The sequence below is a fragment of the Narcine bancroftii genome, chromosome 7 (genome assembly GCF_036971445.1).
Source record: "Narcine bancroftii isolate sNarBan1 chromosome 7, sNarBan1.hap1, whole genome shotgun sequence".
In the NCBI taxonomy this organism is placed as follows: Eukaryota; Metazoa; Chordata; class Chondrichthyes; order Torpediniformes; family Narcinidae; genus Narcine; species Narcine bancroftii.
In genome coordinates, this window is record NC_091475.1 from 182,081,787 (window position 1) to 182,108,543 (window position 26,757).

Consider the following 26,757-nt stretch of genomic DNA (forward strand, 5'->3'; position numbering starts at 1 on the left):
TTATTTTCTCTCTCTCTATCTCTATCTATCTCTTTCTCACTCCTCTTTTTCACTCCCTTTCTTTTTCTTTCTCTTTCTCTCATTCTTTTTATTTTCTCTCTCTCTTTGACTGAGCTGGCATGTACTCTATTTGATACTTTTGAAGAGAAGCAAGGCAGTGTCCCAAGAACAGGTACAGAGACCATGTGACCAGTGTGTTGAAGATACACTGTACTGTTTTACTCAGGGAACATTTTAAGGAAGCAGAACTTGAAGAAGCATTTTTTTGAAGGGATTTCTCCATATTATAGGGAAATGAGTAGTGGCCATTTTAAGGAAGCAGTGCTGTGGAGCAGAGCTCTTGGAAGTAATACAGTACTGAAGTAGCCTCATGTGTGGTTATAGACAAGCTGTCTCATTTCCCCATGTTTTAGGGGAATGAGAGAGGCCATTTTAAGAAGACAGTATTTGGAGAAGCATCCTTTGAAGGAATACTATGCTGAATGTTGCCTCATGTGTTGATAGACAATTTTTCTTATTTTTCCATGTTATAAGGGAATGAGAATACCAATCTGTGACCAAAAAAAAGGAAAGGTCACTTTGAAATGGGACTTGTTGAATCTCATTGTGGCCAAAGGGGATTTGTTAAATCCCATCGTGGCAAAGGAAAAGTCACTTCTGAAGGGAATTTTTGAACCCCACTGTGGCTAAAGGAATAGGTTGTTTCTCTGGAAGCACCTCAACAAGGATTTTGTGAGTTAATAAACAGTCTCTCCCACCTACTTTGTGAACTTCTTTGCATTTATCTAAAGACTGCGTGTTGCAACCATCTAAAACCTGTGTGCCACATCCATTTGAAGCCTGTATGTCACATTGATTCAAAACCTGCATGTCAATATTGGATTTTCTGAGACTGAACTTTGAACTGCCTTTACAGAATAAGGCCTGAGCTGTAGTGGCAAAGGTATTCCACATGCACACATAAGTATATTCGTGCATAGTTGAGGGTTAAGTAGATGAGTTTAGATAAGTTTAGCTAACCATATAACAATTACAGCACAGTAACAGGCTAGTTCAAATCTTCTAGTCCATGCCAAACACCTCCCACCTAGTCCCACTGACCTGCCCCTGGACCATAACCCTCCACACCTCTCTCGTTCATATACCTATCCAACTTTTCCTTAAATATTAAAATCGAACCCACATCTACCATTTTGGCCAGAAGCTCATTCCACACTCCCACCGTCCCCTGAGTGAAAAAAATCCCCCTCATGTTTCCTCTAAACTTTTCCTTTTTCAATCTCATTCTATGTCCTCTTATTTGAATCTCCCCCACTCTCAATGGAAAAAGCCTATCTACATTGACTCTATCTGTCCCCCTCATAATTTTAAAGACCTCTATCAAATCAATCTTCTACACTCCAGGGAATGAAGTCCCAGCCTCCTCAACCTTTCCCTGTATTTCAAACTCTGAAACCCACACAACATTCTTGTAACTCTCCTCTGCACTTTCCCTATTCTGTTTATATCCTTCCTATAATTTAATGACCAAAACTGCACACAATATTCCAAATTTGGCATCACCAATGCCTTACACAACTTCAACATGACATCCCAACTCCAGTATTCAATACTCTGATTGAAGGCTAAAATACCAAATGCTTTCTTCACAACTCTATCTACATGTGACTCATCTTTCAGGGAATTATGTATCAGAATTCCTAAATCCCTTTGTTCTACTGCACTCCTCAATTGTCGACCATTTAACGTGTATGACCTTTGCTGATTAGTCCCACCAAAATGTAACACTTCACATTTATCAGTATTAAACTCTATCTGCCATCTTTCATCCCATTCATCTAACTGTGCTATATCCCACTGTAAGCTTTGATAACCTTTTTCACTGTCCACAGCACCATCATATCATCTACATACTTACTAATCCAATTTGCCACCCTATCATCTAGATCATTAATATATATAGATATATATCTTTGGCTTGGCTTCGCGGACGAAGATTTATGGAGGGGGTAAAAAGTCCACGTCAGCTGCAGGCTCGTTTGTGGCTGACAAGTCCGATGCGGGACAGGCAGACACGGTTGCAGCAGTTGCAGGGGAAAATTGGTTGGTTGGGGTTGGGTGTTGGGTTTTTCCTCCTTTCCCTTTTGTCAGTGAGGTGGGCTCTGCGGTCTTCTTCAAAGGAGGTTGCTGCCCGCCAAACTGTGAGGCGCCAAGATGCACGGTTTGAGGCGTTATCAGCCCACTGGCGGTGGTCAATGTGGCAGGCACCAAGAGATTTCTTTAGGCAGTCCTTGTACCTTTTCTTTGGTGCACCTCTGTCACGGTGGCCAGTGGAGAGCTCGCCATATAACACGATCTTGGGAAGGCGATGGTCCTCCATTCTGGAGACGTGACCCATCCAGCGCAGCTGGATCTTCAGCAGCGTGGACTCGATGCTGTCGACCTCTGCCATCTCGAGTACTTCGACGTTAGGGATGAAAGCGCTCCAATGGATGTTGAGGATGGAGCGGAGACAACGCTGGTGGAAGCGTTCTAGGAGCCGTAGGTGGTGCCGGTAGAGGACCCATGATTCGGAGCCGAACAGGAGTGTGGGTATGACAACGGCTCTGTATACACTTATCTTTGTGAGGTTTTTCAGTTGGTTGTTTTTCCAGACTCTTTTGTGTAGTCTTCCAAAGGCACTATTTGCCTTGGCGAGTCTGTTGTCTATCTCATTGTCGATCCTTGCATCTGATGAAATGGTGCAGCCGAGATAGGTAAACTGGTTGACCGTTTTGAGTTTTGTGTGCCCGATGGAGATGTGGGGGGGCTGGTAGTCATGGTGGGGAGCTGGCTGATGGAGGACCTCAGTTTTCTTCAGGCTGACTTCCAGGCCAAACATTTTGGCAGTTTCCGCAAAGCAGGACGTCAAGCGCTGAAGAGCTGGCTCTGAATGGGCAACTAAAGCGGCATCGTCTGCAAAGAGTAGTTCACGGACAAGTTTCTCTTGTGTCTTGGTGTGAGCTTGCAAGCGCCTCAGATTGAAGAGTCTGCTATCCGTGCGGTACCGGATGTAAACAGCGTCTTCATTGTTGGGGTCTTTCATGGCTTGGTTCAGCATCATGCTGAAGAAGATTGAAAAGAGGGTTGGTATATATATATATATACATATATATATATATGACAAACAACAATGGACCCAGTACTGATCCCTGAGGCACTTCATTAGTCTCCGGCCTTAACACATGCAAATCATCTTTATACTTGGAAATGTTGTGTAAAATATTTTGATTCCAAATTGTACATTTTCATGAAATCTAAATTATTGAAAGAGTATTAAAATCCCTTTTATATTATTAACGATCTGGAAGAAGGGGTGGAGAATTGGATAAGCAAGTTTGCGGATGATACAAAGATTGGTGGTGTTGTGGACAATGAGGAAGATTACCGTAGATTAAAAGGTGATTTAGGAAGGCTAGAGGTGTGGGCTGAGAAATGGCTGATGGAATTTAATACAGATAAGTGTGAGGTGTTACATTTTGGAAAGGCAAATCTAAATAGGTCATATGCATTAAATGGTAGGCTATTGAGATGTGCAGACCAACAAAGGGATTTAGGAGTACCCTCAAGGCTGATACTCAGGTAGATGGTGTGGTGAAGAAGGCATTTGGAATGTTGGTCTTCATAAATCGGAGTATTGAATTCAAGAGTAGGGAGGTTATGATGAAATTGTACAAGGCATTGGAGAGGCCAAATTTGGAGTACTGTGTACAGTTTTGGTCACCAAATTATAAGATATAAACAAAATAGAGAGAGTGCAGAGAAGGTTCACGAGAATTTTGACAGGATTTCAAGGTTTGAGTTACAGGGAAAGGTTGTGCAGACTAGGGCTTTTTCCTCTGGAGCGTAGAAGATTGAGGGGGGACTTGATCGAGGTGTTTAAGATTTTAAAAGGGCCAGACAGAGTAAATGTGGATAGGCTTTTTCAATTAAGAGTGGGGGAGTTTCAAACTAGAGGGCATGGTTTAAGATTGAAGGGGGAAAATTATAAGGGGAACATGAGGGGAAATTTCTTTACGCAAAGGGTGGTAGGGATGTGGAATGAGCTTCCGGCAGACGTAGTTGAGGCAGGATCATTGGTTACATTTAAGGAAAGACTGGGTAGTTACATGGAGAGGAGAGGACTGGAGGGGGGTGCTGGTCAGTGGGAATAGGAGGGTGGGGATTTGTTACGGGATGGACTAGTAGGGCCGAACTGGCCTGTTCTGTGCTGTAAGTGGTTATATGGTTATATTAGATACCCTATCTCTATAAATACTTTTTCCTTTATTCTAGGTGTTGTCATTTACTCATTCAATCTCTTTTCATTCTGCGGAAACTTTTGAGTCCCTCCTGCAGTGTTTGAAAATGGACGATGAAAAGGTAGCAGAAGCTGCTTTACAGATCTTCCGAAATACTGGGCAGAAAATTGAAGATGACTTTCCTCACATCAGATCGTATGTTTTTTTTTCCATTGCTTGATAATAGAGTAGTGTAAAATAAAAATCTCCTTCAAAAAGCAGCATGAGGATGTTTTTCCATCTGTGATACAAACTTCAAGTTTTAAACAGATTAATATCAACATGGTTATTAGGAAAATTAGCTTTCAGAACTTTTTATTATGAATTGGAACTTTTTGCCATGAATTACAAATTAGTTCTCTTTCCAGTTGTAAATGTTCTTTAATGTTCAGTGGATGCATTTTCACAAGTTTGAATCTTGTTGTAACAAACAAATTTGAGTGGTGAAATTGTACTGTAATTTACAAGTAATTTCTTTAAATTAATTGAAGAAACAAAGGGATTGTGCTCCATAATATTGAGTTCAAAGTCTTTTGTACAAAACATCAGTAATGGCACATTACTATATTACTAAGCATTCTGCCGAGATTTCATGTTAATTGACTAGAAAATGTACAGTTGATGTCTGAAGAAGTTGGTTTGGGGGGGGGGGGGGGGTGGGGGAGCGTGGGGAAGAGGGAGTTAAATGTATATCAAGTATGTCCATAAAACTTTTAGATGTTGGGGTTAGTGCACCTCACTCTCCCTACTGCATTGTACACTCATAAAATAATGAATATAGTCAAAAGTAGTTATCAAAAATTTGAAGTAAATTATGCTCAGTTGCAAAATGGTGATTGTGTTACTGGGATGAATATTGATTGATTTTTTAATAAAAAGAATTTTCAAATTAATTTCATACCACAGAATTAAATTTTGCCCATCTATTGTCTTGTGTGCACATGAAATGAGGTGGATAATTCTACTGACAGCAGAGGGTGCTATTCCATGAGTGGGGTGCTTGGAAATATTCAGGTCAGTGCCAACGGGTATTTGGCACTGGTATTCACCTTTGTATCAGATGCAGAATCAATTCAACTTTACCAAATTTTGTGAACCAGTTCCAAGTCAACATTATGCTTTTCTCTTTCCTAGTGCTTTGCTACCAGTATTGCAACAGAAGGCCAAGAAAGGCACTGCTCGACAAGCCAAGCATGCCATTCACTGCATTCATGCAATATTTTCCAGCAAAGAGACACAGTTTGCACAGATATTTGAGGTAAAACTTCCTCCATTTCAATTGTATCTCAATTATATTTGCAATGATCTCATTCCTAATTCATTTGGTTGTTCCAAATTGTTTTTCTATTTCATGTACAGTAAGACTCTTGGTATCATGCACCTATGGGGATTGGTAGATCCCAGATAGGTGCATTTTCCAATTGCTTGAGACATACTCATACACTGCCTAACTAATACACTTGCATAAAGAATAAACAGTTTAAAATACAAAAATGCTATACTGTACTTACACTAAACAAATTTCATTTTACTTTATTTTCAGTCGCATTCTTTGAAAACATTTTACCATTACTGTACCTCCAAGTTTCTCTCCACCCTCTCTCCAAAGAGCCTCCTGAAAGACAAACAATAGCATTATAGATAATTAACCCCCCCCCCCCCTCCAAGTTTATAGATAAAGTCTCTGACCAGGGCAACTCTAAGAAAGTCATGCCAACAGCAAGTGGTTTCAATTAGCTCTTCATTCTGGGCTGTTTCTGTTCTTTCACATAACTTTATTCAAATAGCTGCTACGAGCAAAGCACAACCAAGGCACACCGCTAGATGAATATTTGCTCCCATCTTCAGTAAAGGTTACTTCAGAGAACATTTTAACTTTGTGTATTTTTACCTATTATTTTACTTATTTATTTTCCATGTTTTTTTTGCTGGTTGCCTAAAGCTGTCAGTTGCTTGAAATCCAGATACCAGGGGTTTTACTGAATTAGTTTTGTAAATGAGGATAAAATCTTTATAAGCTTGTTTTATTGGTGTGCATATTACAGACAAGCTGTCATGGACCCACAACATCTCAGTCAGCAGCGGCAACATTTCCCAAGGAGGTTGACAAGGACAAGCTACCGGCCCCCATTTGGAAACATTTTACAGGAGGACAATTGATAGTGTCCTGTCCTTTTTGTCTGCATCATTATGTAGTTTGGTAGCTGCAAAGCATTGAATCAAATGTCAAGGTTGAGGATAATTAAAGCAGCCAAAAAAATTACTGGCATTTCCTTTTCCTCTGTTGATTACATTTACTGGGAGCATTGCATAAATAGGGGCAAAGAATTATGGAGGATCCCTACGCAAGATCTTTGACCTACTACTATCAGGAAGGAAGAATAGGAACTTTATAATCAGGACACCCAAGATGGGAAATAGCTTCTTCCCACAGGCTGTGAGATTGATGAACGGTATCTTGTACCCTTGGTTCCTTGTCCATGAAACAAGTAAATTATTCCATAATATTCATATGCATTTATTTTACATGTTTATACATACATATGATTATTATAATGCTGTGTATTATCTGTGTGCACCATGGGCTGAAGAAACTGTTTTGTGTGGTTGTATATGTATAGACAGATGATAATAAACTTGACTTAAATTCCACTTAAGGTTCAAAACTTTATATGGTTATGGAAATTGTAGAATACTTTGTTTACGGCATAACCAGTTGCACTAATCTAATACTTTTGTACATCTTTACACAACCTATTACATAACTTCCTCTTGCTACTTTGATAGGAAAACAATTCTTCAGGTCTTCAGTTCAAATGCAGTTGCGCCCTCCCCTGGCCCCCTGAAATACTCTCACCAAAGCATGATTTGTGTTTTGTAGAAACTTGTCCTAGCTTATGTAATCTGTGGGAACCTGCAGAAGGTAGCATGATATGATGTTGCATCTAGTCATGTCGGGTAAATCACTCTATTTTTTGGGGGTGGATCAGGACATTGCCAGAAAAATTCATATTTATGACAAATTCATAATTACCCTTGATAAGGTGGTGGTGAGTTGAATAGCTATAGCCCCTTTGGAGAAGATGCACTCACAGGGATATTTGAGAGGGAGTTTCGAATTCAGACCCAGTGTTATATTTCTGATTTTGGGCAATGTGTGACTTGGAAGGAAATGTGCAAATGGTGTTCCCATGCAACTGATGCCCTTATCTTGTTTTATGATAAAAGTGGGGAGAGGGTGAAGAAATATTAGGGGGAAATGTCTTCATTCAGTGAGTGGTGGGAGTGTGGAATGAGCTGCTAGCTGAATTGGTAAATACAGGCTCAATTTTGATAGTTAAGAAAAATTTGGACAGGTATATGGAAGGGAGGGGTATGGAGAGATATTGACCTGATGCTGCTTGGTAGGACCAAGCAGAAAAATAGTTTGGCACAGACTGGAAGGGCCTGAGGGCCTGTTTTCTGTGCTGTGGTATTTGATAGTTCTGTAGGTCAAGATTTATAAGGTTAGCAGATCCTCTGAAGGACATTGGTGAATGAGCTGAGACTTCATAATCCAACAATTTTGTGGTCATAATAACTAACAATTTGTTGTTTTTAATTCCAATTTATTTATAGTAAATATCATAATATTTTGGATGGAACTGCATTCTTTGGATTATTAATAAAGTCTATAGATTGAAAGTCTGCTGTATCACATCCCAAAGTTGAGTCTGTCCACTTGGAGTCATCTTGGTAACTGGAGATTGAATAATACCTAATTAAAGAAATTCTAATAATACTTGCATCCAAAATGATTGAAGATGTATTCCCAAATCTAAGCATTTACTAAAGGTCATTTGACAAATTATTGAGGTTAATAAAAGGGAGAAATGGCTAGTGTTCCAAAATTGTATTTGTTGATGTCCATCAGCATTCAAGGGCAAAAGGGTCCTCTGGGTTAATGCCCAAAATAGACAGTGATTTTTGCAAAGATAATGAGATTATTTTTAAGGGTTCAGAGAGTCACTAGAAAGAATCCATCTTCTTGGGGGGTCGAAGTGTGCTATGGGGAAAGTGTCCTAAGATTGGGACTCCTCAAATCTTTTCAAAATAATTATACCAGGAAAAGAGGAGCTTTGTATGGAGACATATTTTTGAAATCAATATCTGAGCTAGGAAGCTCTTCAGTATTCTAAGTATAATATACAGTACAACTCCAAATATCTGAAATGGTCAGGACCTATTTTGGATGACTGAATTTTTGGAAAACTAGTCATTTTTTAAAAACAGCCCAGTGGCAACAGCAAACTTCTATGAATGTTTAAACAACAAGAGAAGGCTTTTAAGCATTAGAATAATGTTTAATTTTCACTTTAAAAAATGCTGGCTGCTACCAATCCCCGACATGTCCCCACTGCCGCCGCGGATCACCGAGACTTCCCAACCACCACTGCTGATCCCTGACTCATCACCACCGCTGCGCTGCCGCCGATCTCCAGGGAGGCTTCCCAGGCCGGTGGAATATTCACTGGTGAGTCGGCGGGTTCCTCTCTCCCCGTGGGCTCGTTCTGGCAGGGACTGTTCTGGCTTCACGATCTGATTCTCAACACAGACCCAGTCTTCATCTGCACACACTCCACCTCCTAACTGCCACTGACAATTACTGACATTTCCCCATCAAGGTCCTGCTCCTGCCCGGGAGACCACTCTTCTTGATGACACCGGAACAAGGGATTCTTCAGACCACTTGCAGCTGGGAGACAGTGGCGCGCAGTTTGAGAGGGAAAGTTGGAAAGAAAAATCAATAGGGGAAGGTAAAGAAGAAATGGAAAGAGAGCGGGGAGGGAGTTACCTGAAACAAGGGCAATCGTCATTCTAATTTCATGTTGAGTGAATTTTTTTGTAAACCTGTGAGGTTAGTTCAGCTCCAAAATAACTGAGGATTTCTGATTATTTCAGATATCCTCATTTTTTCCAAATATTTTTGTAGACGAATAAAAGTCAATTCCAGGTCCAAAAAGTTTTCAGATAAATGAGGATTTTGGATAATCTGATTTTGGATAATTGGAGTTACGCTGTAAGTTTTACAAAAATATGATTCATTTCATTCTCTGTCATGAGTTTGAATCCAAATTTCTAACAGAATAATGAAACCTGTTGACCTACAAAATATGGCATCTAAAATCCAAAACAAAGCAGATGTGGAGTTTTATTTGCTAAATCAAAATGATCAATGTGCACTTCTTTCAGTGATTAAACTCTCAACATAGTTGCAGCATTTCTTCCTTCAATAGGAGTGAAAGTGCTCTGCCTCGGTTTAGTCCAACCTTCATGTAAGATGAGTAAAATTTTCTCAATTGTCCAAATAACACATTGTAAACTGACTACCTTTTTGTTTTCATTTTAGCCTTTACATAAAAGTTTGGATCCTAGCAACCCAGAGCAACTCATAACGCCTTTGATTTCAATTGGACACATAGCTATGCTGGCCCCAGAACAGTTTTCTGCACCACTAAAATCTCTGGTGGCTGGTTTTGTTGTGAAAGATTTGTTAATGAATGACCGAGTAAGTACAGATATGGTAGCTTGCAGTTTCTGTTGTTTTCACTTGTGATGTCTTTAACCTATCACCTATTTCAAGCCAAGATGGCGAATTGTAAATTTGTTTTGACTATTATTTTTATCAATGGTTCAAGTCAGAGAAATGCAAGTAATTAGGATTAGTTGCCCACAATTATGACACTATTGTTCCAGTAAAGCAAATCTTTGGTTGTAATCTGCTGAGATTGGGAGCTCTTTGTATAAGGGTATAAAGCTTTTGATTTCGTTTGTGTAGTGTTTTTTAGTTCCAGCATGTTGCACTTCCTTTCACAATACTGAAAGAATTGAGAAAATAAAAGCAAAGAGTTTACTTGAAATGAAATACTAGAGAAATCCTGAAGGCATTCCTTACCTAATTTCACATCAGTAATGGTGCAAGACCAGTCATTCTAGTACTGCTTGTGTTCTATGTTTAAAGCTTGAATTTTTCTTTTTTTTTTAACAGATTTTAAAAACCCTAAACTAAATATCTGGAAAAATAATTTTTATCACTGATAAATTACATTGCTAACAATAAACATTTATAATGAAAATATTCATAGTTAGCTTTTTTAGAAGAAAGTTCTTTAAAGTACAACAATTGCACACATGTCCAGTCTCATTGTCTATGAATTGTACTGATCAGTCATATGACATGAATGGCTTTTGGGATAGTTCCTGAAAAATATAAATTGAGTCTAAAATGGGGCAATAGAAGCACATTCTATTAAAAACCCTAGCTTCAACGTGGACCAATACAGAAATCAGAAACAAAAAACATGGGGATGAGAAGAGTGTCACTCTTGAATTTTTCTGAGTAGCAGAATTATTGGCAACCATGTTGAATCAAATACATGGATTCTTATTTAAGATTTAACACAGTAAAGCTCTTACAATAACAACTCTTCCATTTGCATACCAGCTGTACACCAAAAATTATTGTTTTAGAAAATTATTGAAGTCACTGATAACAAAGAAGATTGATGAAGGATGGATGATAAACATTGTCTATAGATTATTTGTATTTCTGGACTCAACATATTAACTCCAGGGAGTATAAACAATGATTTAAGTTTTCCTTCTAATCATGCCATTTTGTCTTTTTTATTTAGCATTTCTTCCTCAATCTGGTTTGCTTTTTACAAAGAACACATACATTTTATTTCTACACTCAGTCCGTCCTCCCATTCGCTCTCAACTTATTCAAAGGTTGAAGCCAAATACAACATGGCGGCCACCAAGGCTCGCTCTTGCAAGAAGTTGGCCACCACTGCCATAGGTGCTATTTTCCGTTGATTCACTCCAGCTTTCCACTGCAAAGGTTCAATTGATCCCACCCTGACTTCCTAGCATCTATCAACCCTTTGGATAGTCCCATCGACCCCTCAGGCTTGATATTGACCACTTTGAAGACCCCTGTTTTAGGTTATTTTTGCATGAGAGCTTTTGTCCTTTTGTACCATTGAATTTTCTCCCCTTCCAAATAATAGTCTGTCCTTTTATTCCTTCTACCAAAGTGCACGACCATATACTTTCCAACATTATACATCATTTGCTGCTACTTTGCTCAATTTCTAATCTATTGAAGTCTCTGCAGCCTCTCCATTTCCTCCTCACTACCTGCTCCTCCACTCATCTTTGTATTATCGGCAAACTAAGCCATAAAGCCATTTATTTCGCAAATCAAATCATTAACATGCAACATGAAAAGAAGTGGCCCAAAAACTCTGACTCCTGCAGTACACCACTGGTTACTGGTGGCCAACAAAAATAGGATCCTTTATTCCCACTCTTTGTTTTCTACCGATCAGCCAATGCTCTACCTATTCTATTATCTTCCCTGTAATTCCACCGGCTCTCATTTTGTGAAGCAAACTTGTGTGCGGCAACTGTGAAAGGCTCTTTGAAAGCCCAAATATGCAACATCTACTGCATATCCTTTTGTGGTGAGAGAGGAGGTGTGGGTGGAAGATTGGCAAATCCTTCGATCACTGGGGAAGATACCAAGCAGGCAATTAGTGGGAAGGGATCAATGAATGAAGGAGTCATGGAAGGTGCAGTCCCTATGGAAGAAGAGGGGAGCAGAGGGGAAGATGCATCTGGTGGTGGGATCATGTTGTAGGTGTTGGAAATTGCAGAGGATAACGTATTGGATGTGGAGGCTGGTGGGATGGGTGATAGGTGAGGACAAGGGGAATCCTGTTTTTGTTGGGGCAGAATGGATCAGGGCATATGTGCAGGTAAGGGCTGAGTTGATTCTGGTAGAGAGGAAGCCACCTTTTTTGATGAAGGAAGACATTGCGGATTATCTGGACTGGAAGGCTTCTTCTTGAGAACAGATGCAATGGAGATGGAGAAATTGAGAAAACTAATAGAATCCTTACAGGACACTAGGTGACAAGAAGTTTGAAATGTACCAGGAGTGTAGGTTAATTGGGTATAAATGGGGCAGTAGAGACTCATGTTACCATGCTGTATATCAAAACTTTTTTTTAAATTAAAAAAATGTGTAGCCAAGGTAGTTGTGGGAGTTGGTAGGGTTGTTTAAAAAAAATGTAGAAAATTTGTCTTCTGAGATAGAGGCAAGAAAGGGGGAAATGTGGCTGGAGATTGATCCAGTGAATTTGAGGTTGGGGTGAAAATTGCAACAAAGTAAATAAAGTTGAGGAGCTCATTATGGGTGCATGAGGCAGCAGCAATGTAGTCATCATTGTAGTGGAGGAAGAGCTGAGGAGCCTTGCCTGTGTAGGCTTGCAGCTTGGATTGCTTCACAAAGCCAACATAAAGGCAGGCATAGCTGGGATCCGTGTGGGTGCCCATGGCTACTCCTTTGACAGAGAAAGTGGGACAAGTCAAAGGAGAAGTTACTGAGGGTGAGAAGACTAGCGTACAAACATGAAAAGCATGGTGTAGGAGGTATGATATTAAGGTGGATAGAGAATTGGTTGATGGACAGGAAGCAAAGAGTAGAAATAAATGGGTTCTTTTCAAAATGGCAGCTAGTGACTAGTGGGGTACCACAGGGCTCCGTGCTGTGGCTACAGTTGTTTACAATATATATCAACGACTTAGATATGGAAACAGATAGCAATATCTCAAAATTTGTAGATGACATGAAGATGAGTAGCGGGGTTAGCTGTGTTGAGGGGGCTAGGAGGGTGCAGAGTGATTTGGACAAGTTAGACGAGTGGGCCAAGATGTGGCAGATCCAATATAATGTGGATAAATGTGAGGTTATCCACTTTGGAGGTAAGAACAAGAAAGAGGACTATTATCTAAATGGTATCTGTTTAGGAAAAGGGGAGATGCTGAGAGACTTTGGTGTTGCTGTGCAGCAGGTGGTGAAGCGGGTGAATGGTATGTTGGCATTCATAGCGAAAGGATTTGAGTACAAGAGTAGGAGATCCTGCTGCAGCTGTACGGGGCCTTGGTGAGACCACATCTGGAGTACTGTGGGCAGTTTTGGTCTCCTTATCTGAAGGACATCCTCGCCGTGGAGGGGCTGCAGAGAAGGTTCACTAGACTGATACCAGGGATGGAGGGTCTCGCATATGAAGATAGCTTGGATAGACTAGGCTTGTATTCTATGGAATTTAGAAGATTGAGAAGAGTTCTTATAGAAACATAAAATTCTTAAGGGTTTAGACAGACAAGTCACAGGAAGGTTGTTTCCAATGCTGGAAAAAAACCAGAACCAAGGGTCTCAGTTTAAGGATAAGGGGGAGTTTTTTTAGGACTGAGATGAGGATTTTTTTTTTCTCTCAGAGAGTGGTGGATCTGTGGAATTCTTGCCACAGGAAGTAGTTGAGGCCAATTCCTTGTCAATATTTAAGATTTGGCCCTTGTGGCTAAGGGGATCAGGGGGTATGGGGAGAAGGCAGGAACTGAGTACTGATCAACCATGATCATATTGAATGGCAGTGTAGGCTTGAAGGGCCAAATGGCCTACTCCTGCACCTATTTTCTCTGTTATTATGTTTCTAAGAAATTCTGCCAGGTGGAGGAGGGTGGTGGTGGAGGGGGACTGGTTCATTCTTTTGTTAAGAAAGAAATAAAGGGCCTTGAGACCTTCTGAATGGGGGATAGAGGTATAGAGAGATGGTGAAAATGAGGTGGTTAAGTTCAGGGAATTGGAAGTTATTGAAGATATTGAGGGCATGTGAGGTTTTGCGGATGTAGGTAGGGAGGGACTGTTCCGGGGTGAAAAATGGAGTCGTGGTAAGATTACACTAGTTCACTGGAGCAGGGGCATACAGAAACAATGGGTCTATGTAGATAATTTTGTTTGTATATCTTGGATAGGTGGAATAAACCAGGCAGTATGGAGATGGGAAACAATAAGGTTGGAGGTCAGGGAAGGGAGATGATCAGAACTGATGATGTTAGAGATGGTACATGAGAAATTATATGTTTGGATTTTTTTTTATTATGTATATATTTTAATGCCATATTTTTGTACGTATTTATAATAGCAAAACACAACTTATCAGGCTCAAGAAAGTTGTTTTAATTTGTGGAAGTGATGTTCCAATTATCAATTCATATGTACTTTATAAAGAATTGGTACTTTATAAAAGGCCAAAACGATTGTGTTTTGTATATCAAAATCTAGTTGTTAATGTTAAGTATAAAGTAGGAAGTTACCAAAAAAAACATAATTGAAAAGTTCAACTTGTTTTTTTCATACCACTAAACATGGTGTTTCCCTATTGCAAATACTTGTACGATTGCTCTACTTCCCGTAACTGAAAAAAATAGATAAATATAAAATGTTTAAAGTTTATTTTGTTTCAAAGATGTTCTTTTCAAGGTTTTTATGAATGGAATATGGCCAGTTGCTGAAATTTGCTTTCTTAAAAAAGCAGAATTTCTTCATATTAATTGACTTGAAGTTTGAATACCAATCATGATATTCTGTCTTTAGTTTCCAGTAAAGAAAACAACAAAGCTTTGGGTTCCAGATGATGAAGTTGGCCCAGAGACACTGACAAAAGTAAGTGCATTCAGTTAAGTGCTCTCTTTCTACATTGTTTAAAAAATGGTTTTCTCTTGCTGCTCTCATCTTGCATTGAACCGTAGAACAGTACAGCACAGAAACAGGCCAGCCCTTTAGTCTATGGTGATTGTTCTAGTCCATCCTGAGAAATGAGCTCCTCAAACAGTTTTAAAGGATTTGATATTGTAGGTAAAAAACAGAACTTGGTGGAAGTTGACAATGTTCAGATTCTTCTGTTTTTTTAACATCAGATTTCCATCATTGATTTGCCTTTATATTTCAAAGGATCCAAATGAAGGCATAATTTCAATTATAAAAACTCAATGTTGTGACCTCACCACTTCAATTTCACCAGTTCTCCATTTGCCAACCTCTAAATTTCAAGTTCAAATTGTCATCCAATTGTATAAGTACAACCTGTTGAAACTGCATTCGCTGGTCCTCGGTACAAAAACATGCAAACATACATAGAGACAAATTGTATATCTGTAGAATATTATACATAAATAATAAAGTCTCAAAGGGTTTGTATGAGCAGTTCATCAGTTGTTCAGCAGTCTCATTGCCTGTGAGAAGAAGCTATTTCTCAACCTGGTGGTTCCATGTTTGAAACTCTTGTATCTCTTTCCCAATGGGGGGAGCTGAAAGATGTGTGCGGGTTGATAGGGGTCCACGACGATTTTATGAGCTCTCTTCAAATAATGATCATGGTAGATCAAGGGGGGGGAGAGGGAGGTCCCATTGATCCTCTCTATCACTCTTATGGTCCTGTGGATTGACCTCCCATCCAATGCTCTACAATGGCCATTCCACACTGAGATGCTGCTGGCCAGGACTCTCTCAATAGAGCTTCTGTAGAAAGTTGACAGGATGGTGGCTGGTAGCCTTGCATACGTCAGTCATCTCAGGATTTGCAGTCACTTTTGCATCTTCCTGACATGTGAAAAGATGTTTTGAGTCCAGGATAGATCACTTGTTAAGTGGATTGCAAGGAACTTGGTGCTCTCTACTCTCTCCACTACCGAGCTATACTCAGGTTGTTATAGCTTATGTTTCATGAGATTTTCCACCTCTTCTCTGTAGTGTGATTCGTCATTGTTGCCGATGAAGCTAATTACTGTAGTGTCATCTTGATGACTGTTGGAACTGGATCTAGCATGGGTCAGTAGTGTGAACAGGAGGTGAAGGGAGATGATCAGAACTGATGATGTTAGAGATGGTACATGAGAAATTATATTAAATTATACTGAGGTGTGCCAGTGCTTAGTGTAAATGTGCGCGAAGTTCTGCTGCCGACCCAGACATACTGTGGTCTTTCCAGCAAGGACAGCTTTGCCATCGGCTTCTGGGGTATGAGGCAATGTGCTGAAGTTGATCTTGGTATGGAAGTCTGGAACTTATTCCCACAAAAATCTGGATGTTAAAGATGTTGAAGGATTTGCTTGGGCAGATATGGAGTGGTATAGATAAAAGGGGTTGAAGAAAAACTGTCCATGATAATATTGAATGGTTAAACACTTTTAAAGGACCCTTAAGTAGCTGATCCTATTTGGATTAATCATGAAATGTTACAGCAAACAGGAGTCCATTCATCCAATTGACTATGCGTTGGCTCTGTGCATGAGGCATTCAACTTGTTCTACTTTACTCCCCAATTGATGATTTCCCCACATTTCTTTTTGCTTTCAAGTGCTTATCCAGCTTCTCTTTGAATGCTGTGATGCTACTTTTAGTTCCTTTGTCAGACATCATTTTGTACTTGTGCCATTTCTGATGGAGGGGGTTCCACTTCATCAACTCTGTGTAACTTCATAATTTTAAATATCCTTTTCAATCTCAATTCCTGTGCGAATTATCCAAGCTTCTCTGATCGCTCTCTGTCACTGAAGTTGCTTGTTTTTGGAATAATTTTAGTAAATATCCTCTATATTGTAGTGTTTGCATTGCTCAAAGTGTGGAGTAAGAACAACACACACACACACAGAGTCGAGTCGAGGTCGGAGACTCCTTTATTGTTTATATTTACTCCCTGCCTCTAATGATAGGAGTGACATCATCGCAGCGCCGGCCTCCGACTGGCCAGCATTCCCGCTGTTCCTTCCCCTGCAGGAGGTCATGCGGGATGACGGCCGTTGGTCCCTGCAGGGCCCTCACGATTGCCGTGTTTGCCAACTATTTTGTGAGTCACGTTGAGGCTCGGTTCATGGGCTGCTACATGACCCCTGAACCAGCGATTGGAGTGTCCATTGGCACCTTCAGCGGCCTACCTCTGTGTCACGGGGGCTGAGTCTCGACTGGCTGGCTAATGCCTATATGGGCCAGTATCAGGCAGTCAGGGTGAAGGTTGACCCATTATGCCTGATGATCCTGTACGGACCCTCATATGGCCGGTGTGCCGGTGCGCTCCCCATCACACAAGAACATATTCACAGGTGTGCATGTCTTTGGGGACGAAAGATTTGAGCTGGCCTAGCTGTGGAGGGGCTAGGATAGCCAGTTTTTCTCTCAGCTGTTTCAGTGCCACCATGCAGAATATCTGCAGAAGAACGCAAGGCAGTTCGTCCGCCCAGTTGGGTCCCTTGAGCCGAGCCATCAAGGCAGCTTTTAAGTGTCTGTGGAACCACTCCACCAAACTGTTAGCTTGTGGGTAATATGCCATTGTATGGTAGAGTTGGGTTCCCAATAGTTCGGTCAGTGCCACCCAGTGCCCCGAGATAAATCATTGAATAATTTAGACTATTTTGTATTTTAAAATAAGAAATGGGAGCAGGAATAGGCCATCTGACCTATTGAGCTTGCTCCACCATTCAACAAGATCATGGCTGATCTGGCCATAGACTCAGCTTTACCTATCTACCATCTCCTCATAACCCTTAATTCCCCTAATATATGAAAATCTATCAACTCTGTCTAAATATATTTTATTAGGCAGCCTCTACTGCTTCCTTTTGTAGAGATTAGCACAGATTCACTACTTTCTAGGAAGAGCTGTACCTCCTCACCTTTACTCTAAATCTACTCCCCCGACTCCTTTGGCTATGTACCTGAATTCTCATCTCACCTAGCAGTGGAATTAACTTTCCTGCCTCTACTTTATCTATGCCTTTCATAATTTTATACGTTTCCATAAGCTCCCCTCTTATATTACTGAGTTCTAGCAAATGAAGTCCAAGGCAACTCAATCATAGGATCAGTAAATCACAAGATCAGTAAATCCTTTCTCTAGTAAGGAGACCAGAACTGCACACGCTATTCCAGATGCAGCTTCGCCAGTACCATAAAAGTTGTAGCAAAAACGTCTTTGTAATTAAATTCAATTCAATTGCCTTTCCACTCAATTTGGTGTTATCAGCAAACTTAGAAAATATAACTACCACTTTCCAAGGGCATCAGTCCTGATGAACCACTTATCAAATTTCTTTTGAAAGTTGCCATAAGCACCACATTAATGACACTTCCCTCATCAGACAAATATTCACAAGTTAAACACAATTTGCCTTCAACAAATCTATGGTGGCTTTCCTAAATGAAATTTCTAGTGTCCAAGTGGCTGTTAAGTCTGACCCTCATTCTTATTTTCAAAAGCACCCCCATCACCAAAGTTAAATTGATAGGCATGTCGTTCTTGTGTCATTAAACACATATCCAAAAAATAAATGGTTCCATTTTTTAGTTCTCTAGTATTCCAGTGCCAGTAGCTTAGAGGCCTTTGCAATCTACCCTTCCCTCAGCAACCTCAGATATGTCCCATTTGGAGTTTAAGGAGAATTGGTTTCCTAATGTATATCTTTGAAACTCTAGCAGCATCTTCCTTTAACAAGTATACATGTACTATTCCAGCCTTTATAATAAATCTGCTTTTTGATTCACAATTGACTGTTTATCAACAATAATAATTTTTTGATAAATGTACCCTATTGATAATTTCTTCATATTGCCCAAGACAAAGTGTACTCACTGTCTAATTTTACTTAAGCCTGAAACATACTGATCAAACAGTTTAACTAAACACCCTTCAAAATTTCACCTCATCTTTGTTGTATTACTATTCCATTTAGTGCAAAGAAAATTGAACTTCTTTCCCCCACCTTTGTAATCCAAGGTTTTTGGAATTCATTTAAATTTTGTAGCAAATTTCTTTTCTCTAACTCTTTGCCACTAGTTGAGGTATCCATAATAATCCTAGTTGTGTTATGCTATCTTCCTTTAGATTCTTGATTCTAACCAAATGCATTAAACAATTCTTCTCTCCCTTCTCAATCTTTCCAGAACAGCGAACAGGTTGACTCCATTAAGTGGACAAGTGGACTTAATTTGGCCCACTTTGAAAAATACCCATTTCCATTATAATATAATAGTACAATAGCACAACCTCAAGTGGCTGAAAACATGTAGTTTGCCAATCCTGTTTAATATGCATCCTGTGACTGCTGTTATTTAAAACTAGATATTTATTGGCTTGTATATTTGCAACTTTCCTCTCCTTTTTGATGCTTCATTCTGGTAAAATTTAGGTAATTTAATTTTAAAATCCTCCAATACAGGTAATAAAATAAAAAGTGACATGAAGTTCTAGCATGATGTAAGTTGTTGTCTAAATTAGATAATTAGTAACAGTCAAAAACTCTGAATCTAAGCCTGGACCACTCCCACTCTTCTGCTAGACAATTGCTCAAACTGAACTGTACTGTTGGTATCCTTTGTGAATCTAAATTGAGGTGCTTCACCAAGGGTACTATTGCCTTGACAACAGGGCTCACCTTACCCTTCCCTCATTGTAATTGAAATTGTTTGCAGTGCTGTTTTTATTTTGGGTTTCACTTATCTAATACTCCTCATCTGACTTTCTACTTTAATTCCAGTTAATTTATCTGATTCAATACTCTTTCCACTTGAATTATAACCATATAACCACTTACAGCACAGAACAGGCCAGTTCGGCCCTACTAGTCCATGACATAACAAATCCCCACCCTCCTAGTCCCACTGACCAGCACCCAGTCCATACCCCTCCAGTCCTCTCCTATCCATGTAACTATCCAGTCTTTCCTTAAATATAACCAATGATCCCGCCTCGACCACGTCTGTCGGAAGCTCATTCCACATCCATACCACCCTTTGCGTAAAGAAATTTCCCCTCATGTTCCTCTTATAATTTTCCCCCTTCAATCTTAAACCATGCCCTCTAGTTTGAATCTCCCCCACTCTTAATTGAAAAAGCCTATCCACGTTTACTCTGTCTGTCCCTTTTATAATCTTAAACACCTCTATCAAGTCCCCTCTCAATCTTCTACGCTCCAGAGAAAAAAGCCCCAGTCTGCACAACCTTTCCCTGTAACTCAAACCTTGAAATCCTGTCAACATTCTCGTGAACCTTCTCTGCACTCTCTCTATTTTGTTTATATCTTTCCTATAATTTGGTGACCAAAACTGTACACAGTACTCCAAATTTGGCCTCACCAATGCCTTGTACAATTTCATCATAACCTCCCTACTCTTGAATTCAATACTCCGATTTATGAAGGCCAACATTCCAAATCCCTTCTTCACCACACCATCTACCTGAGTATCAGCCTTGAGGGTACTATTTACCACAACTCTTAAATCCCTTTGTTGCTCTGCACATCTCAATAGCCTACCATTTAATGCATATGACCTATTTAGATTTGCCTTTTCAAAATGTAACACCTCACACTTATCTGTATTAAATTCCATCAGCCATTTCTCAGCCCACACCTCCAGCCTTCCTAAATCACCTTTTAATCTACGGTAATCTTCCTCACTGTCCACAACACCACCAATCTTTGTATCATCCGCAAACTTGCTTATCCAATTCTCCACCCCTACTTCCAGATCGTTAATGTATATAACTAACAATAGTGGACCCAGGACCGATCCCTGAGGAACTCCACTAGTCACCAGCCTCCAATTGGACAAACAATTTTCTACCACTACTCTCTGACACCTCCCATCCAACCATTGCTGAATCCATTTCACTACCTCCTCATTTATACCTAATGCCTCCACCTTTTTTCCTAACCTCCTGTGGAGAACTTTGTCAAAAGCTTTACTAAAGTCTAAATAGACAACATCCACAGCTTTCCCTTCATCAACCTTTTTTGTAACCCCCTCGAAAAACTCAATCAGGTTAAATTAAATTTTGTACTTGTATTACAATAAATTTTGACTTACTGGACTAGTTAGTATTCAGAAGCCTGGAGCATTGAAGTGCAAACATTTGTTTTAAATCTTATATCATCCAATAAATTTAAAGTCAATGAATAAAATCTGCCTGGAAGTATAAAGCTAGTATCAGAAACGACAAGTAATTATTTTAGAATGTTGTTTAAAAGATCATCTGGTTTATCTATATGCTTCAAGAATCAAATCCTCTATCCAATCTGGCACCGAAAAGGAAGAATGGGGCACACCAGCCATGATTTCTTTGAATGGCAGTCTTGAGGAGACAGGTGGCCTAACTCTGCTGATGGTGAATCACTAGCCCTTTTTTACACTGAAAAGCCACATTATTCCTGTATACGCAATGCGTCTCTGGAAGCTGGCTTGTTTGTTCACAGAGAATCAAATAAAAGCCAGCTCTGTGAATCCAAAACGCTTCACCACTAAGACTACCTACCTTGGAAGATCAAAGCTGGGTGGATCAAAGCTCCAAAGCTCAAAAGACAGATAAAGCATGGCTTTCAAGCACTGCTTAAAAGGGACTACTATCTTTAGACACTGCAGGTACATACCAATTAGATTACAATTGAATGATAATTCAGAGGGAAGATAAACTACATCTATCAGGAATCTCAAAAAAGGGTGGAAAGGGCAAATAGGGTAAATATAGATTCTTGGTCTAAGTTTCTGCAGTACTTCACTGGTAATGTAAACACTGCATAAACATTGTTTCCCTATAATTGTATATGTATTACAATTCAATTACAAAGGATATTTCTAAATTTTAAAATCGGGAATTATAGCTGATCAAAATATGTATTGGAAAACGCAGATATTGTTACAAGAACTTAATATGTGTTGCATAAGTAAAATATAATTTTTATAATACATTTCAATTTAGAAGCAGTCATAAAGGGATAGGACAGGGATAAGTATCTTGACTGAAAATATGCAGATAGCAGTTTCTTATAAAAGGATCATGCTTATTAATTTCCCTGCATATGAAAAATGCCAGATTCAGTTTTATACTGAGTCCCCAGTGCTATAGCATGAACTTCTTTTCTCAAGTTTTAGCTCACTATGGTGCCAGAATAAACATCTTTCACAAAAATGCTAAAAATATTTTGAAAGCCATAATCACTGTACTAACATTTTCTGATATTCAAATTGATTAAGAATTATTCACACTATTTTAGAAAGGAAAAAGTTAAGAAAATGATGAATGATAAATACATCTGAAGCTCAAATTATTAAAAATCTTCAAATAGTAATTTGTCCCATGTTTCATCTTAGCAATTCTCCACAAAAATCAGGAAATACCTAAATCAGATTGAACAGCATGAGTGCAGAGGAATTACAACAAACTTTTACTCATTCTTGGTTAGCAGTCAGGAAGTAGCCAATGAATGTTTGGGAACATTAGGGGAAACTTCTTCACACAGAGAGTGTTGGGAATGAGGAACGAGCTGCCAGCTAAAGTGATGAATTTGGATTCAATTTTGACATTTAAGAATGTGGACAGGTCCATGGATAGGAGGGCTATGGGCTGGGGTGCAGGTCTGTGGGGCTAGGCAGAAAAATAGCTCGGCACAGACTAGAAAGGCCAAAGGGCTTGTTTCTGTGATGTAATACTCTATGGTTCTATGCCTGTGTAGGCTTGTAGCATGGATTGCTCCACAGAACCAAAAGGCAGGCATAGCGAGGACCCTTTCCCTCTCCCCTCTCCCAATCAAATTTTTAACTTGATTGCATACCTGTGAAATTGAAGGATGTGTAGGGAAATCCCAACCGTTTTGTGCAAATTTTATCCATTTCAATTGTAGCCTAAGAGTTGATTTACAGTTTCAATCACAAATTGGGGAAATGGAAATTTAAAGGAGAAGGGACTTAGTTGAATGCAATCTTGTGTTCAGAATTTTCACAGAAGCAGTGAGCAACCCCATCACTCTGTCAGATTTTGGTTTTAATTGCAAAAACTTTATTGTGTTGCTGACTTTGAATTGTTGGAATTTTGAATTCAGGTCAAGACAATGAGTCAATCTTGTTCTGATGACCTAGGACACTAATTTAGTTGGAATGATTGTACTAGTGCATTAACTAGGATTATAAGATAGGAGCAGAAAAAGTACAATTTGAAAAGACTATCTAGTCCATTTCACTGATACGGGTTGTTATGTGTATCTGTCCTGTGCAACACTTGCAATGGTGATTGTAGAACTGTGCTTTTTATCTTGTTGGGCCATATTGTTAAGTGAATACAGAAGTAAGGCTGAAGGCAACTCGGGAACTCGAGCCTACCCAATAAATTAGTTCGGAAGAAATTTTGAAAATAGATGAACCCTGAGAACGAGCTGCCAGGCAAAAATAGAAATGGGTACAATTTTACAGTGTTCCAAGAAATTTGGACATTAGGATGGATTTAGTAGAATATGGTAAGCACAAGCAAATAAGACCAGCCCAACAGATATGGATGAGTTGGGCTGAAGGGCCTCTTTCAAGTTCAAGTTTATTATCATCTGACTATACACATGCAATCCGAGGAAACAACATTTCTCTAAACCATGGTACACACAGTATATAATAAACACGTATACTTAAGATATAATTTAAAATAATAACAGATATTTTGGAATGATTTACTTTGTTTGAGGACGCACAAAATCAGTGAACCGATGCGGACTCGAAAGGCCAACATGGCCTGTTTCCGCTCCGTAAATGGTTATATGGTTACAGGATACTGTTCATAATTCTCACAGTCTGCAGGAAAAGGCTATTTCCTAGCCTGGCTGTTCTGATTTTGATATTCCTCCACCTCCTTCTTGATGGGAGTAGGTCGAAGATACTGTGTGCTGGATAGAAAATGTCCTCATTGCTCCCAGTAAATATCATCAGTAGGGGAAAGGGAGACCTCAGTGATCATCTCAGCTCTTTTGATTATCCTCTGTATTGACAGCTACCACACCAAACAATGACACAGCCAGACAGGACACTCTCAGTTGTGCTCCTGAAGAAAGTGATGAAATGGGGGCCGGATTGGTACTGGTCAGACTGGTATCTGGACAGCATGGCAGCAGTAATTAATGCCAGGTACAGATTAGTGCAATACAATTTTCTGCATCTTTTGTACCACAAAAACTATATAAATTTAAACCAGAAATTTTGGATATCTGCTTCAGATGTGGTGTGGAGATTGGAATCTTTATCCACACAACCTGGCTATGTACAAAGGTGAGACCCCTCTGGGAGTACCTTGGGGACATTCTGAAAAAAATTGCAAAGGTGGATTATCCACAGGATCTGGAATTGTACCTTCTGGGAAACATTATGGATATGAGTTTTAAACTGTCCAGATACCAAACTCAGTTTGTGAAGGTCGCCTTGTCGAAAGCCAGGAAGTGCATAGCGGTCACGTGAAATGTCCGACTCCCAAAATTACATGGTGGAATATGGAGATACAGAGTTGTATTCCCCTGGTGAAAATCACCTTCAGTTTAAGGAGAAAATATGACACATTTATTGGGATATGTCAGCCTTATCTGCAACATATAGGAATGTAGATATAGTTACACCCCTTTGAAATAGAAGATAAGGTAAAAATCCATACTAATAGTGGAACTATTGAAATAAATGAAGTGGGTTGTGGTGCAGATGATGAGCTTATTTTGTATTTTTCTCATTTTACTTTATGTTACTTTGGGTTTATATTTGGTTCCTTTAAGGGTCTGTGATTCTATAGAGTTTTGGTTCTTTATGGTTGTTTAATTTGCATAATCCTTTCCTTGTGGTATTAGAGTATGGGAGGGAAGGGAGAGGAGGGGAGGGAATGGACTCTGAATATAATATATCATTTTTGAGGAAGATTGTATTGTTTTTGATTTGTGAGAGTCTTTGAAAATAAAAAATAAAATATTCATATGAAAAGATGGCTGTTTGCCGTGACCTCCTCATGAAGTGTAGGTGCTGCTGTGCCTTCCTGACTAATGAGGAGGTGTTGTGGGTCAAGGATAGGTCGTCCTTTATATGCACACCAAGGAAATTTGCTCTCTACAACGGAACCATTGAAATGCAGTGAGAATGACCAACCTTGGTCCTCCTAAAGGACACAATAATTTCCTTTGTCTTGTCCATATGATACTTGGGTTGTTGTTCACACACCATTTTATGAGCTGCTCAACCTCCTCTATGTAAGCCGACTCATCAATGTTGCTGATGAGGCCAACTACTGTTGCATCATCTGCAAACTCGATGAATCTTAAAACTGACTCTGGCAGTACTGTCATGAGTCAATAGTGTGCACAGCAACAGGCTGAGCAAACAGTGCTCTGTCTGATGGGACTTGAAGTTTTGCTACCAGCTTGGACTGACTGTGATGATTTAGTCAAGAACTGCAGAATCCAGTTGCAGATAGCAAGGACAGTTTATCCACCAACCTATGAGGTATGATCGTGTTGAACAACAGCTTGACGTATGGGACATCTTTCTTTAGTAGGTGGGTCAAGATGGAGTGAAGAGTCAAGGCTGTAGCATCATCTGTGGACCCGTTTGGACGGTAGGCAAACTGAATGGGTCCAATATTGTTGGAAGGTGTGATTTGATATGTTCCATTGCCAAGCACTCAACACACTTCATGCTCCATGTCTAATCCTTTCATCAGGAAATAGTGCTGGCTCCAAATGAATGTATTAGTAATAATTCCAAGGCTATGAGCTCAGAAATATTATGTTATAAGACTCAAAATATAATTACGTTTCTGAGGGATTCAAGTGGAGACTGATCATTCTTTCTTTATTGCAGTAATCTATAATAAAATAAGTCATGGCATAGATCAGGGGCCACATTGTGTTGTCTGTGACCAATAGCTCTGAAGGAAATGACTGGTCTGCTATTCTGAGGTATATATTGCACTTGAACAGATGTACCACAGTGAGGGAAATCTAGCATAGGATTAGAATCCCCATTGATTTTAATTGTGTTTCCATCTTAGAGGTATCCTTCACAATATTTAAAAGTATTAAATGTATTATTTTAATTTATTTACTTGAATAATTATATAATCCAATATTAATTTTTAATGTCTGAATATCAAATAAATGTTAAATTATTTCAGTAGCATTTTTGGCAAGAGCTCAGGCTTTACCACCATGATTTTCTCCTGTCAGATTATTGGTATGTCTTGTCATTGGGACTCACAGTATGCCATTTGAAGTCTGTTCCTCAGTGAAGCCTCACTGCTGGTCATACAGGAAAACATAAATGCAGCAGATACAATAAGCTGTATTTTGAACAGCACTCTGAGGACTTCCCTGAATGAATGCCAGCATCTTTTAGCGTCCATCCCAGGATAAGCCCGCTGATTACAGGAGGCAAATAGGATCACAATTTGTTTTAAAGTAAATTCCAAACATTCTTGCATACACCTCATTCTTTTGCTTCAATAACTTACTCATTTTGCACCATTTTTAAAATTTTATTTCCAGATTTGTTGAATTCTCTTGAACTCCCCATAGCAGTAGAGTTAAGAAAAGAAAATGTAATCAGTTATTATTGAAATGCATCCTTGCACATCTGGAAGATAATCTGCTTGGGTGGGTTGCCAAGAGAGTCAGGAATCTGAAGTTCCTGAAATGACCATGGTCTTGAGGTATGCAGAGTATTTAAATGAAAAGTAGTATATCATTCAACTGTGATCACAATAAGTGG

At 39.4% G+C, this 26,757-nt stretch overlaps 1 protein-coding gene across 8 annotated transcripts in view; it reads left to right on the forward strand.

Moving 5' to 3' along the window:
* pds5b (PDS5 cohesin associated factor B) overlaps nucleotides 1-26,757 on the forward strand; it is a 275,445-nt gene that overhangs the window by 197,132 nt on the left and 51,556 nt on the right. For 7 of the 8 annotated variants that reach the window (XM_069891625.1, XM_069891623.1, XM_069891620.1 and 4 more), the window contains 4 exons: nucleotides 4,315-4,475; nucleotides 5,454-5,577; nucleotides 9,709-9,867; nucleotides 14,806-14,874. In XM_069891625.1, the coding sequence (XP_069747726.1) occupies nucleotides 4,315-4,475; nucleotides 5,454-5,577; nucleotides 9,709-9,867; nucleotides 14,806-14,874 (513 nt within the window). Of the gene's footprint in view, nucleotides 1-4,314; nucleotides 4,476-5,225; nucleotides 5,334-5,453; nucleotides 5,578-9,708; nucleotides 9,868-14,805; nucleotides 14,875-26,757 lie in introns of those variants that run through there. The other variant, XM_069891626.1, reaches the window with a different exon arrangement.